The sequence below is a fragment of the Parasteatoda tepidariorum genome, chromosome 2, assembly GCF_982258835.1.
Source record: "Parasteatoda tepidariorum strain Cologne lab strain chromosome 2, Ptep-v5.0, whole genome shotgun sequence".
Classification (NCBI taxonomy): Eukaryota; Metazoa; Arthropoda; class Arachnida; order Araneae; family Theridiidae; genus Parasteatoda; species Parasteatoda tepidariorum.
Window position 1 is genome coordinate 46,631,672 of NC_141756.1, and position 16,420 is coordinate 46,648,091.

At 25.5% G+C, this 16,420-nt stretch overlaps 1 protein-coding gene across 3 annotated transcripts in view; it reads left to right on the forward strand.

Moving 5' to 3' along the window:
• Window positions 1-16,420, forward strand: part of unc79 (UNC-79 domain-containing protein) — an 86,729-nt gene that overhangs the window by 68,498 nt on the left and 1,811 nt on the right. For all 3 annotated transcript variants that reach the window (XM_087157263.1, XM_087157264.1, XM_087157265.1), the window contains 12 exons: window positions 186-428; window positions 2,335-2,442; window positions 3,545-3,649; window positions 3,864-3,947; window positions 4,035-4,124; window positions 4,752-4,927; window positions 6,269-6,452; window positions 7,777-7,827; window positions 9,342-9,479; window positions 10,257-10,271; window positions 10,883-10,960; window positions 16,364-16,408. In XM_087157263.1, coding sequence (XP_087013389.1) covers window positions 186-428; window positions 2,335-2,442; window positions 3,545-3,649; window positions 3,864-3,947; window positions 4,035-4,124; window positions 4,752-4,927; window positions 6,269-6,452; window positions 7,777-7,827; window positions 9,342-9,479; window positions 10,257-10,271; window positions 10,883-10,960; window positions 16,364-16,408 — 1,317 coding nt within the window. The remainder of the gene's footprint in view (window positions 1-185; window positions 429-2,334; window positions 2,443-3,544; window positions 3,650-3,863; window positions 3,948-4,034; window positions 4,125-4,751; window positions 4,928-6,268; window positions 6,453-7,776; window positions 7,828-9,341; window positions 9,480-10,256; window positions 10,272-10,882; window positions 10,961-16,363; window positions 16,409-16,420) is intronic.

The following is a 16,420-nucleotide window of genomic DNA, read 5'->3' on the forward strand; positions in this document are numbered from 1 at the left end:
AAAATTTAACTTCTGGGAATAAGTATTACAATCTCATTATATTTAGCATAGCCAAAATAAATAATATTTAATTATTAAATTTTTTTCAACAAAAATGCCTTGTGTTTTGTTTTATATAAGGATTCATCATCCAAATTTTAATTTCTATATAATAGGATAAGCTAATATATGTTTTTTCATTGCAGAATATGAATGAAAGAAAACACCTTCATTTTGAAGTTATTTTTCACATGCTGGATAATGTTGCCATTTATTTAGATTATTTGCCATTGGAAAGCAACATGCCTCAATGGGCATCTTTTCTTCAGCAATTAGATCTCTTTTTACGAAAAATTCTCTTTACTTTATCTCCTGGACCTATACGACTAAATAGTGTGTTGCAAATTATACTTTGTGCGTTAAAACTTCCAGTTATTAGGGAAGCAAAGGTTTGTTTATTTATCATTTTCTGAAATTTATTTCAATTTAACATTTGCTGGCAATTTATTTAACCCCTTAACAATCGGAATTTTCAAGAAAACGGTCATAAAAGTGCCTATTTTTTTATTCCTGAAAATTATATAAAAGTATGTGTATGAACAATATATATATACTTTTTTAATTTTTGATTTGTGTTTTGCTTGAAATTTTAAAAAATTACATTTTTAGGAAAAGCCAACATAATTAACATTACTATAACTTATTGTTGGTTTTCCAGCAAGCAAGGAAAATTTTAAACATATGTGTTTTAAACATTAAAAAAGAATTTTTTTAAACTTTTGTATAATATAAATAAAGATTGGTAATTTTTTCTTGTGTAATAAATTTCAAAACATGAAATACAGAGGCCAATGTGACAATCTGGACAGTAGTTCCGAGTTTCCTTTCTACATCTCTTATTGTTTTCATCTTTTCTGGAGCAATAAACTAACTATCTACAATTACCTTCAAAATATCCTGGCACTGCCATCTGGTGTGTAAAATGAGAAATAAAATCTTTTCGGGGCAAGAGGAATGAATTAGTTTTATTCTTATTGTCGCGTTACTACTGAACACTCCAGCCCGGAAATATCACGGGAGCAAGAAATAGAGGGAGAAACCTCACCCCGTCATTTTCACGTGAGCGGAAAAAAAGGGGTTAATGCAGAATATAAAAATAAGATTTGAAGAAACATTAGCTTCTTAATATTTTTAAACGAAGCAAAAAATTTGTATTAACAATTTCTTTTCCCCCGTCTATATTTTGCTTAACTATTAGCTAATTTTCATATATCGCTTTTTATAAATATGCTTAAAGTTTTAAATCAATAATATTGGCCTAGTCATGATTATGAATGAACAGACAGAAATGGAAGTAAAAAAATCATGTATACTTTTGAATAAAATAAAAATTGAGTTAATAATCCCCACAATAATGAAAGTATTTAAAGGTATTTTCTGCTTACCTCCCTTGAACTTTATTATCATAAATAACGAGAATTTTTACAATGTATTACAAAATAAAAAGTGATTATTAGATAGCTTTATGAATAATTTCATAAAAGCTCAAATGTAATTCTCCTATGCACTAGAATTAAGTTGATAACTTTGTTAAAGATGTATGTGTGTTTTAATTACGCTAATTGTTTACGGGGGGGGGGGGATTCAAAACCGATATTTTTTAAAATAGTTTTACATTTTTATAGTTCACATAATAATTTCTCCTATAGATTAAGAGTTTGTATCAGTTTTATATTTCAAGCTTTTCTGGGATAAAGTTCCCACAATGTTTTATGAAAACATCTCTATAAGGTGTTATTTTTCTGATCATATGCACTTTGTCAGATTAAATTTTAAAAGTTTCTTAACAATCCTCGACATTCAACAAAGAAATAAGGAAAGTTACACTTTCATGCACTCTTATATAGTTTTCTTGTAAAAAATGTCCCCATCAAAATTAATAGAAACATTTAATAAAACATCATTTTAACAAAACATTTAACATACATCAAAATTAATATAAACATTAACATAAAACATACAGAGATTTAAAGCATTTAATTAAAAGTAATCTTAACACGTAGAAAATGCATTGCAATTTTAGAAATAAACATAAAATATGCTTTTATGAAAAATAACTTAAATATTAAAAAAATTATTTTATAAATAAACAATTTTTAAAAGACAGAATTTATTAAGTGTAATTTCTTTAAACCTCATATACCTCATTTAACCATCATTCAAAACATTTTCATTTGATTATTTCAACAAATAAAGCTCTCAGTAACCTGTTTATTTTATTTAACTTATACAATTAGTAATAATTTTGTCTGTCTGTTTAAAATAAAAAAACTAATGCTTATAAATGTTTAATAGTCTATTTTAGATCCTTTCTCTAAGATACTTAGTCATACTATACAGCATTCCTCTATAGATTACTATCAACTCTCTGAGCTTTGCACAGTTTGCAATAGAAATGCACGAGTGAGTTTCATTTTGAATTTTTAAACTAATTTATATTTTATAGATTGATAATTTAGTTAAGCTTTATTTAGGCTTCTTGTACAATTTTTTTATATTAATTGCAGTTTGTGTTAACTTTTAATCGTTTTTTCTGAGTTTAATTCACAATGGGAATAAACCCACTTGCATTTTCGAACAACGATCCAATTTTCTCTCTAACATTCAATAGAAAAAAAATTACATTTAGCTAAGGCATTTATGAACAAATATACCCTAGTACCTTGTGACAATTAGATGTTTCAACTAGCTATTTATCAGAGTAAATAACTTATTATTGATTAAATGAAATTTTGACTATTATTACTCTTTAAATTATGCAGCTAATATTTTTTCATTTAAAATTGATTTGACTATAATTATTTCACATAAAAGGTAGATTAAACTAAAGTTATATTGCTGGGAGTAATTTGTTTATCTACTAGAACCAAGTATGTAATATAATAAATTTAGAATTATAACCTTCCAATCATTAAGTCTTTGGGCTAGGTTGTACAGAAATATCCATCATGTTATACATTACTTTCCCATTGAATAACATGAGGAAAACTGGTTTTTTACTTGAACTGCATGAAAGCTGAAATTCATTAAAAACTGTAACTGATTTTCACAGATTTTGCTTGATATTTTTATTATGAATTTTGTTTTTATTTTGGCAGCTATTGTAAATATTTATAATGAATATATTGTAGAAAAGCAAATATTGTAGAAACGAACCTTATGCTGTAATGTGTTCACATAAAAAAGAAAATTATTTCTAAAAAATTCTTTTATTTTTTGAAATTTTATTAAATGTATATTTGTTACAAAATCTTAAAATTAAAATGCAGTAATTAGGTTAATATTACTAATCATCAGATTAACTAAAATTTAAACATTGTAACTAATTAATGTTGGCTGCTTTCTGATATTTCATCAAATTTACTATAAAACAATTAGCCCTAGAGTTGAATAGAAATGACTAATAATTGGGTATTTAAATTGTTATTGATATAATATTTCTTTAAAAAATCTACTAATTGTTAATTTCAGTGTAAATATAATTTGTCTTGAAATCTTGTTTTAGGAGCGTGATAAAACACTTCTTACAAGAACTGCTGTTTTTGAATTAATTCAGGCTTTGAAGTTTAAAACATCTGTTCCTGATGCAAACCTCTTAACTTTGGTGCAGGTAATTAAAGCTAATTTCTTATGATATTTTAAAATATTTATTCATTTTAATTTTTAAAAAAAATTTACTTATTCAATGATATATGCGTTTGTGCATGCCTGCATATATATACATACACATACGTGCAAATAAATATGTTTTTTTAAATAAATGTGTGTGTATGTATACAAATTATTTTATTATTTGTATTTTCTAATTTTTGTTTCATTTTTAGTTTGTTTTAGCTGACTGTGGAGGCCGTTTGGCGCCAAATGTTATCCTTGAAGGAGCAAATGTTGGATATGAGGCTCAATCTTCAGTAATTATGTTTGAATGAATTAAATTACTTTTTAATTTTTAAAATATATTTAAATATAAAATTTATGACGCAAATTTATAATTCTAGTATAAAACTTCAGCGGGAGAATGTATGCAGACTTATTTAAATGACACACTTGAATTTGTCTCTGATGTTCACACTCTCACTAAAGTGAAGGTAATTATTTATTTTTTTATTTCATCTCATTCAGACATTTTTATTAATATATTCAATTTTTTAATAATTTGTTCTGAGTAATTAAAGTTGTACCTCTAGATTTTTTATAATGTTGTTTTAAACTTAATTTTTTTAAAAATTAAAATTTATCAGGTTTTTTCAGTTCAGTTTTAGAATTTTACTACAAAAATAATTTACCAAGCCAAATTTTTTTAAGTAATGTTAAAAGTGTATATATATATATATGTATAAAATTATTATTCCTCTTTATATTGAATTTAGCCACAAAGTATCAGAAAAAAGAAATAAAATTATAATTACTGATTTTGCAATTTTTTTTTCAATTGAAATTTGTAAAATTTATCTACTTTTCAATATTTGAAACAATTATTATGTAAAAAAAAAAATTCTAAAATAAACCTTCAAAACACAGTTTTCTGAATTTTTCATTAGCAATGAATGCATTGCTTTGCAATATAAATAGTCTTTTATTGTTTTGTAGAAACATATAACATTTGTCATATATTTTTATTCATGTCAGCATTTTATAGGAAGATATGTCATATATATAAGCAGGAAAAGAAATAAAGATCAATTTTTTTAATTTAAAAAAATACTATTTTATAGAATATGTTATATGGTAATTCAACTCATTTGAATGAAGAAACCTTGGGTGGACATTTAAAAGCTGGCCTTTCTCAATATTTAGCTGTTGAATTTTCAAAAAATAATGGTCGTGACAATAGAGCTATTAGTCGCTATCTCCCTTGGTTATATCATCCTCCTACAGCTATTCAGCAAGGGTAAGTTTTAATACATTGAAATTTGATTGTAGTGTAAACATATGGTTTTTGTTTTTAAAATAAACAGAGCATAGGCTTAGAAATCTTTGCTTGAAAATTATATGTTTAAGATGATTTTTATGTTAAGATTTTTTTCTTTACTAATAATATTTACTCTTTTTCTCTCTAACTGACACATAGTTTAATTTTTATAATCATCTGAAAATATTGAACTAAAAGAATATTTAAGTTTCACTGAAAGTAAAAAATATTTTTCTTAAAAAACTTGAAAAAGGTCGTTCATGTAATCATTTAATTTTTTTATGGAATTTTTTTAATATTTGGATTTAAGTTAAATGCTTTTAATTTAAATCTTTGATTTTTATTTTATTTTTGATGATTTTTTTAATGTTTTTGCTAATTATTTTAATTTCATAATGTAAAAAACAGAACTCTTAAAATTTCATAATTTTTATATTAATGAGTTATAAAAGTCATATTAATGATACTCATATTTGAAATTTTAAACTCTTAGATTCTACTTTCAGTTAAATGCAGATTTTTTGACTGCAAGGTGCCATAGTAACCATTTTTTTCCATTTCTCATTTGTTTTATTTTTTTAGTTTTTGTTGTTTTATTATCCCCTTTCTCCCTTTTGTTTTAACATCAGATATAGTTTTGTTTAGAAATCAGATAAAGCACTATCTTTTGCTTTGAGTACATAATATTGTCTGTTCTTTATTTTAGATTTGACTCAGTATAGCCTCATGTGACTCTTCTCTGTTATTAACTCTACATTCAATCTAAGTTGAGAAATTTTCTAGCATTATTTTAGCTTGTGAAACTAAAGCAATAAGAACTAAACTTAACTGATTTTCAGTTTTCGTTAAATACTATCAATCCTTAAACTAATTCTGTAAAAAAAATATTCGAATTAGAGTTTATTTTTATGATTGTTTTAAATTATTTGTATTTATTCTGCTGTAGCTGTATAGTAAATTTGTAATTTTATAAGGGCAGCACCTTTTTGATTATGTATTGTTCTTACAGTAATAGAAAGTAAAAATAAAATTATATTTAGAATAATATTGTTGACATTCATAAATTATAAAAAAAAACTTGCAAATATTTTTACTATGTTTATTACAAAAGAAAAAAATAGAAGAATTTAAAAATCTGTTTAGTAAGTGAACAGTTTACTTTAATATTAAAAGGTATTATAATAAGGGAATCAAAAAAAAATTTTATTCATTAAAAAAAAAACATGTTGCAGAGTTTTTCTTCACTGGAAAGCATTGGTTTTCTTCACTGGTACATGAAACCATTCAGTAAAGTGTTAAATATTTTTTTTTTAATTTCAGTCCCAAGGAATTTATTGATTGTGTTAGTCATATCCGTCTATTATCGTGGCTTCTACTTGGTGCACTCATTCACAGTGCTTTGATGCAAACGCCTTCCCCATGTCAACCTATTCCTCTTGAAGCGAACAGTCATATTGCTGAACATATTCAAGTAATTTTAGCTGGATTCTCTGAACAGTCTAAGGTAATAATGTTGTGATAATTATTATTTCCTGCTTTTTAAGATAATTATGTTTTGAAGAATTTTAAAATTAAGTTAATTCAAACAATTATTGATTAAATAGGTATCTCAAATACTGGTAAGAATATTAGGTTTTTAAGTGATAGTCAATATTTAGTGAAATATTGAAGAATTTATCTGAGCATCTTCATCAATAAGTTTGCTTTATATTTATAAAAACATACTTTGCAATATCACAGACGTCTGGAAAAATCAGAAATTTCAACAAAAATTTATTTTTTTGTCTATTTATGAATTTTGGTGCATTAGCTTTCCAAATCTCTTTAAATGTGTAGGGATAGTAGTTATCAATAATGAATCAAGTTATCATGTCTTATATACTAGTGAATTGGAATTATATGTTTGTAGTGCTGGTTACGCTACAGTACTCCGCCACCAGAATTGAATCTGTGATAGAATTGGAGGAACAGATACCACTAGTTGATTTATTGCTGTTTTATGAGAAGCTAGGACGACTGTATTAAGATCATGGTACTTTTTGAGTGCTGATCGTTAGAGCTGTCTTAAGTTCATGATCGTGGTCGCTCCTGTGTTACCTTTAGCAATCGAGTGTATATTTGCCGACGTTGTGTGTGATCGAGGCTGAGTAGCAACAGTGCGAGGAGGTGGATAATGTCACAAGTAGCAAGTCAACTGTTCAATGTCGACAATCAGTTGAAAAAGGCGTGTTCAAATCATAGTGGGAGTTTCATTCAAGGTAGGTGTGTTCACATCACATCCGGGTCACCAATGTAGGTATAGTAGTTATCGACAATGTCGACCTTCATCTATGACAAGGTACCCCACCCTAGAATCAAGTTATCATGTCTTATATTCTAGTGAATTGGAATTATATGTTTGTAGTGGTAGATACACTACAAAATGTTTTAAAGTTATAGTTGTTTTTCTATATGCTGGCAAATGAAATAGAATAGCAATTACATACTTTAAATGGATTTTCAAACAAAAATTAGGTTTCAAAAAATCTCTTTATGCTAACACACATTAAGAAAAAAGTTTCTTATAGAAAATTATATCAATACCCTAAATTAGTTGACTTATTTACATAACGATTTATATTTATTATATTGTTCTATGCATCTGCTCATTGCAAATCTAGATTTTCAAAATTAATTGTTTAATGTTATTAGTGCTTTTTATTCAGTCATAACAAAAAATAACTATGCAATGTTAATATTTTTTGAATTTAAAGCAATAAGACCTTAAAAACATTGATTAATATCTAATATATTGTAACTTGAATAATTTATATTAATTCTCATTTTAGGTTTCTGTTCTGCATATGTCTTCCCTATTTCATGCATTTATTTTGTGCCAGGTAAGAAAATTATGAGGATAATCTCAAGTAAGGCAAAATTAATATGCTGCGTTATTATCAGTTTTTCTATTTATTTCCAATAAAAATGTATCATTGTTTTGTCCATATTAGTCTAATATTTTTTAATTATGATTAAATATTTGTGGTATTGTTCACTAACTTTATAATTAGTAGGGTTATAACGTAATTATAAAGTTAGTGATCCTTTTTCCATGAGCATGTAAATCGAGATGCTTCACATGTAATGTGCTGCAACCTCAAAATAAATAATGATTTCTTCAAAACTTTAGTTAAATCCTGTTACTAATTTTCAATTGCAGTATTTGGTTTATAAATCAGAAAAATGTCTGACACTTAATTTTGTTGTGTTTTTCATATAAAAGGAATATAATGTAAAAATGGAAATAAATTTCAGGTGCTATTTTGGGATGAACAGTTTGGTATCAACAGTTAAATGGGCATTAAAATAACATTGCATCTGAGGGATAGATAATTTGACTTTATGTATCGTTCATTATGATTGAAGGGCCAATATAATAGAAGGTCATACTAAAGAGCGTCGGCTGTATCATCTTTTTATTAGTTACAGTAGTTTCTTTGTATAACACCTGCTGATGATATTCAGTTTTTCTCTCAATCAAAATTATATTAATAGCATACTGCCAAGTCTCCTGTTTTTTTAACGAAAACTCCTGTATTTTACCACTATCTCCTGTTTTCCGGTATATTCTCAAATTCCGCCGTATTTGGTGACATTTTTTTTAAAGAAAATGGAGATAAAATATTCGTTGATGGCAAAAATACTTCTCTTATTCCTCAACAGACAGTGCTATAGCCAGCACTGCAGTATGTTGAGTGTTAATAGTTTAAGTAATTATAAATAATGGTTTAAAAAAATATTTTTTAGATTAACATACATATGCATATTTTTTATTTCGCCAAATGTAAGTGCTTATATTATTTCCAATTTTGAATTTCTCTCTTTGACTTACATGATTATGTATGATGTATCAAAACTTTACTCATAGTCTAAAAAATGTCACTAGTAAAATCTCCGTTGTTTTATTTCTCCATTGTTGGCAGGTCTGAATCTTTTTCGAGCTAATGACATATATTTATTTGCTCTTGTATTCGCATTTTTTATCATCATAGTGTTTCAAATTTTCTTCAATGTTTTAATTATATATGAAGTCTACAGTGCATTATTTTGACCCCATAAATGTTTAAACTGCAAAATTTTATCTGCTGGAACAACCATATCCATAATTGTTAGCAACAAATTACCATCTTATGGATTTTCCCAAATTTGTATTAAACTATTACTTTTTTATCTCTCTCAAGATAAGGTAGACTCTTGTTAAAAGCCCAAGTTTAAAGTAATAGTAATATATAGAAGTAATGCTTTTTTTATTATTTTGTGTTCTATACTATTTTCTTGCTTTAAAGATAAGCTTGGTTTGATTTCGAAACTCTTGCTGTAGTATAAACGAATATTTATCTCTATAATATTTCAGTTATGGACTATGTATTGTGAACATATGGTTGCATTGAATCCACCAGGTAGTGAACAAAATCAAGTTTGTGGCTTAACTCTGACTGATTTCTGGGCTAAAGTAACTCCAGGAATACTTCAATTAGTCTGCCATTCAAAAGTAAATACTATTTTATTACCGTAATTGATAATTGTTCATACTAATTGTTTATATGGACAGTAATGCTGTATGTGCCTTTTGTTTATTTCTTCCTGATTATTTTTAAATGCAGCAAAATTAGAATGTAAATTGTACTAAATTGTTTAGACATACTTTTATTTATGCATGTAGAATGTCTGAGTGTTAAAATCCGTTTGTGTGTGCTACAATTTGTTCTTAAGAAATTGATAATTTTAATTGGAGATAATTATTTTGTTTCTATTTTATTAAAATATCAAAGCACTGTTTTTGCTGCCACTAGTAAATGTACTATCTGAACAGCTAAAATATTAATATTTTATTCATTTGAATGTTTTCTATTTAAATAAGATGTAGAATTGTGGCAAACTTAATTTTTTATACATACCTATAAAATAAACACTTTAGAAATTTATAATTTAAAAACAATAGTTTTGAATAAAAAAAATTTCTTCCATTTAATTTTTTCCATATTTCAATGTAATTCTTATGTATGTTTTACATTCTTGTGTGTGTAAAAAGAACATTTTTAAATGTATTGTTTCTAAATTGTGTGTCCCACTAGAACAAAAGCTTGTTTTATGAATATTTTAGTAAAATTGTATAGTGTTTTGTGTGTTTAGTAGTTTTTCACTTAAATTTTAATTGCTTTGCTGCTCATTTTTTTTTAGTTTCCTATTTATATTTTTCTCTGTGCAATTGTATCTTTTTTCTATATTCTCAATTCTTTTTCTATTCTCTTTCATTCTTACTATTCAGGAAGAGTACCCTCAGGTTGGCTTCTTCTCTACTTTTTCATCTTTTATGTGTGTGCTTTATATATTTTTAGATTTTTATTTTTTTTTTTTTCAAATTCTGATTTTTATTAAAATTTGTTGTGATGTTTTTTGTATGTGAAAATAAAGATATATTGTTGTAGTAGATCTGCATGCAACAAATTTTTAGTATCCTGAATTTATAGTGTTTTCCCTATAATAAGTTAAGGATGTTTTTATACAAAACAAATAACTTCTAAACAAAAATTTAAAAAGTGATATAATAATTTTGTATAATATTCACAAAGAATACTTGGAAAAAAAGCACAAAATACATCAGATTGTTATTTATGAAATTCAAATGTAACAAGTTATATTCATAATATATTATAATTATAGTTATATTATAAATTATTGTTAATTATTTCGTAATAAGAAAAACTATTTAAAAAAATTGTAGTTTTTATTTTAATGTTAATAAAAATAAATAAATTTACGTAACAAAGCATTTTTTTATCTAAGTTTATAATTAAATAATATTATGTTAAAGGTTATTAATTGTTATTGATTGCATTTTTCATATTTTATTCTGTTTAAAAGGTCTAACGGTATAAAAAAATTTGTTTTTAGTTGGCAGAAATGGTTAGTCTACATTTCTTGAGTTTGATGGAAGCTTTGCAAGAGTGTAATTCCACTATACTTGCCAGAGTAAGTTTTTACGCATCAATAACTGTTTTAAACAAAAATTTTCATAGTTACACAGGGTTCCCACGCTCCTTAAAAATCCTTAAAAACTGCTTAGTTTTTATTTTGAAAATTAAGGGCCCTTAAAAGTACTTAATTTTAATTCAAGGTTCTTAAAAGTCCTTAATTTCTAGTATCACTAGTTGGTTGGAACAATTTTTATATCTTAGAAAAATATCCACTGTTAAAAAGTATGTCTTTCGCCTAGAATGAGATCCTGCTTCGAGGGTAGAACATTTTGAATGCATGTGAGGGTAGAGGTTACGAGCAAATGGAAGGAAACACGCTCTTATTGTTTTTATTTTATTATTAATTTTTTTCATGGTAATATATTTTTTCTTTCTGGATCATTCTGAAAGAAAAAAATTTAGTGTGGGGAGAGGTCTTGACTTATTTTTAGACAGTACTTAGATACTTTATCAGCTGAAGACCTGCATTGACCTTCTTCATCCATAGGATTCGAGAAATTCAATTCTTCTGATAGCACACGTGGTAGCTTTAATACTTCATTCAAATGTGAAATTGTTAGAAATTCCAGGAAAGTGTGTTTTTAATAATTTATGGGCACTTGATGAAAAATATAAGGAATGGCTAACAGCATCTAGTGACCGTCACAAGGCAAAGTGTATTTTTTCATTGTGTCATATTTTCTTCTGAAGTTCAATTTTATAAATTACTCCATTTTTTAACATTAAGGATATTACGAATATTCGGCGAAGTATAATTTTAATCAGGAAAGTCATTTTTGTCGTTTTATCATTGACACTTTTTGTTTTGAAAAGAGTGAAATGTTTGTTTTCTTTTTTCACTTTTGCTGGTTTTTTTTTTTAAAGCGCGGCATTTTAACAGCGTTTCTTATATATTTTATCTCCACTTTTTCTTTTAAAGTTATACAGATAATTGGATGACCAGTAAAATAGAAAATTGATTTTCTGCGTTGCAAGTTTTGTTTTAAGAATTTAGGAAAATTTTCTCTTTTGCTTTTTTGATTAATTATGTTTTTTTTATTTTTATAGCATATTTTAAAGAGCCTTCTTTTTCGTCATTTTTTCTAAAGATCCGGTTGTGAGAAACACTCAAAGCATAATCTGCAACGTTCAATTTTTCTTATAAAAAAGGAGAACGATTTTTTGTTTTTATTTCTGTTTGGCTTCCCCATCTTTAAAGAAAAAAAAAAACTCTTGTTTTTGTTATGATGCAGCAATTTTAACGAGCACTACCCTTAAACATTTTTAAATCGATGTATCGAGAATTATTGATTTAACGCACATATCGGCAGGCCGATATGATAACTTTTATTCTAGGCGAAGCATCAGGAATCTGATGTAAGACGATGCTTGTGGTTTAACATGCGAGGATACTTGACTATGCTAACGCTATCACCGCCCTGACGAAGACTAGTTTGATTTCGTCTAGCTGCGAAGATGTTCATTAAATTTTTAGCTACGAAGATGATGTTCGTTTCGTGATATTGAATAACCAAGAGCGAGGATCAGCGTTGAAATATAGAACGTGATACATAGTTACTTTATGCACCATTTTTTACCTTTCAATTTTACGTTTCTTGAAGATTATTTTCAGCTGGAGTTATTTTGCGATTGCTGTGCGTTTTATTTCGACGGGATATAAAATTTCAAGTAAATTATTTTCAGTGAGACTTTTGCTAGTTAGCGATTGTTGTGCATTATTTCGTCACTTTTTTTTTCTATCTGGATTTAACATTGTCAGTTATTTTCAGCAGACCTACTGTTACTTGGCGATCGTTGCGCAATTGCTGTTATCTTAAATTTTCGTTCTGAACTTAATATATTAAAGAAAAGAAATCATGAATTAAAACAAAAGATTCTTTATTGATCTTTTTAAAAGTGATACAATTTAATATTTTATATATTTTGTATTTAAATAGTTTATACTTTGTGATAAAAAGTTTTTTTTTTAAATTTATTTAATTCACGTAAATATAATAATTTGATAGAATTTGATTAGTTTTTAAACCAATAAATCTTCAGTCGCTTTTAGTTTAAAAAAAATTAAAACAAAGCCTACATTTAATTAATTTACTTTTATTTTTGAGGAAATTAAAACAGAGTTTGCGTTCTTCCTTTTTTTAATTTTTTAATTTGGCTGTTAGTTAAAATTACTAAATTTTTCTAAATTAAATAAAAAGTTATGCAGTGTTTTAACGCTTTTCAATAACTTGACAATAATGCTCTTAAACATAGAATTTTTTAAAAATTTTTTTAAAAATTCCTTCAATACGTGTTCGTTTAATAATTTGTTAGATAGTCAGTATTATTTTTAAACATTTAAATTAGTCTATTTCATTTTCAAATAGGAAAATAATAATAAAGAAATAAAGAAACTTACATGTATTTTTACATTAAAACCGTTTGACCATTAGTCAATACAACTTTTTTATTTTAAATAATTAATTAACAAAAGCCTAACGATGTTTAAAACGCAAATTTTTTTTCAACAAATAGTTTTTAAAATGTTTTTTTCTAAGTGGACATTTCTTTTTTTTTTTAATTTGTAATGTATGTAAAATATTTTGTAACAGTTTTATTACTATTTTTAAAAAATATAAGTCATTTTTAACTTTAAAAAATTTAAAATAAAGTTTGTTTGTTTTTACTTAAGACTAGCCAATCTTTAAGACAGTCTTAAGTCAATCCATCTCTATTTTAATTGAAAAAATTAAGCAATGCTATTGATGATATTAGAAGCAATTTTTTTTGAGAATTAACATTTTCTTTTGTTATAGATTTATTTCTTTTATTTATTTTTGATTGATTTAAAGATTTCTGATTGATAAATTTCAAACGTATGTTAAATTGCGATACATCACGAAGTCTGACTGACAATCTATCACGCTATAAAATTTCTTACAACGCCCTGGCCTATTTTTACATAAACAATAATGATTCTTGAGGATTTTTTAAAAAAAATGTTATTTGATCACTGGGTAGGCAGTCACTATTCGACCACTAGATCACTGTTCATTATTCCCCATTTTATAATAATAGTAATATATATATACAATCCATATTTGCATCCAATTTTCATTACCTTTGATTTATTTGACAAATTATTGTTTTATAATTTCAGACAATACTTTAATTATTACAAACAAATTTTTTTTTATCGTTGATTATTTTAGTTCCTTCAATATCTATACAAGACACAATACTTTTTAATTGAATATATTCTAATTCCTCAAAGGTGCAGTATTGCTTATCAGTAGAGCCCGGATTTTGATGACCTAAAAAATCTCAACTAATGCCCTTAAAAAGGGCCAAAAATGCCCTTAAAAATGCAAAAATTGCGCAAAAAATGCCTTAAATAAAGTAAAAATATTGAATTAAAAAAATATTTCGGTCTTTAAAATTATTATGACTCATTTAAAAAATATAAAGCAATGCAATACTTGTTCTACGTTCATTAAAGTTTGAAAAATATGTTTTATATCCTAAAATAACAAAAAAAAGGAAAATATATTGGCACCAAAATATTTTTATTTTGTATAGAAACTTTAATGGATATAACAACTTCCATCTCATAATATTACTAAATATCAGAATTACATTGGATTATTAAATGTTTTTTGATAATTTGAAATGTAAACGAGCGTCTCTTGTCTGAAAGTAAATTTTCATTCCTGCAGAAGCTTCTTTCAACGTCTACTGATGTTATAGGTGCGTACTTGAAAAAGACAGTCTCACTTACTTACAATTCTTCTTTAATTTGAAAAGATTTTGCTTCACCTGTTAATATTCTATAGATTTTCTTCATTGTTTGGAAGCCAGTGTAATAATGAAAATTGATAATAAATAGTAAAAATTGGAAAAAATTAACAAAAAACTTTAAAAAATGCATTAAAATGCAAAATACACCCCAAAATTTAAAGAAAAATGTCCTATAAATCTAAAAAAATGCTCTAAAAGACAAAAAATGTCCAAAAATGCAAAAGAATGCAAATGTCATCAAAATCCGGGCCTTACTTATCAGTGTAAGCATACAATTTTTTATAACTAAAAGCAGACTATTTTATAAAGATTTTTATCTCCTTTTATATTCCACTACATTTTATCGCTTTTTTCCCCTTCATTCACAATAAATTTTGTACTGAATTATTTCATTATATTTTCAATTTTTAGATATGGAATTTTTTCATTTTTATTTCAATTGATCATTACATCCTGCCTTGTCCTGTGTTTCAATATTTATGTTAGCTCTTATTTTAACAATAAATTCTGTTTCTCAGTTCGTAATTCATAAGTTTTCCTTGTACTTTATTTATGTCTTTTTTCCTGATTGTTAGGTACTAAATATATTCTGATTTTAATCATTAAATTTTTTATATTTTGTGATTTTAATAAATCTTTAACTTATTATAATTAGGTTTTACTTAGTTTAAAATAATTGTCTTAACCTCAATAAAGTTATATTTGTTAGTTTCTTTTTGCCTTGGTTTAGTATTAGTCACTCAAAATAATATTTTTATTAATTTAATGAATTTACCATCTTAATTTATATATTTCTATCTGTTTACCCAGTTTTTTTCTATTTTTAAAATAGAAAATCTTGTTTAATCTGCCCTTTATATTCTTAAAAGCTTGTGTGAGGTGATTAAATGCAATTTAATTTTAATTAGATGCAGATTATTTGTATTAAACATTTCTTTATTTAGTTTTTTTTAAAGGATGACTGAGTTGAAGAAAAGCTATTCCATTTTTTAATCTATTATTATTAATCTATAATGTTTTATTTGAAGATAAATTATTGATCATTATGCCATTTTTAAGGTCCTTAATTTCTAGAAAAAAAGTCCTTAATTTTTTTGATAAAAGTCCTTAAAAGTGCTTAATTTTTGCTTTGATAAAAGAGTGGGAACCCTGTTACAAAGTTATATAATTTTTTAACTAATAAAAACAAGAAATATTAAATTGTTTTAATAGGAGTTTAAAATAATTTTAGGAAGTGAAACAAAAAAAAGTTATAAGTTTGTCTTAAAATGACTTATATCAAAATGTAGAAAGTAAAGAACTGTAATTTTACTCAATTTTAACATTTGCACATATATGCTTTAAAATTAGAAATTTGTCTCAGGTAATAGGGTCAGTATTCAAGAAAAAGTCATTAAGTACAAAAATATGTGTAAGAGTTAAAGATGCATAAATAATAAAGTTGTTTAAGTCGTTATGAAAAACAATATAATTTGTTGAACATTATATTTATTGATGACAATTGCACATCCATTAATTTTAATTCATATACTAACTATTTTAAATTAATATTTTAAAATTATTTTAAATTTAGTTTAGTTAATAATTTCTTACTGAACTCAATTTTCATTTTATTTTCTAGCTTTTACCCATGTGGACACCAGTGTTGTATAGTTTTCAAGGACACGTAAGTAAATTG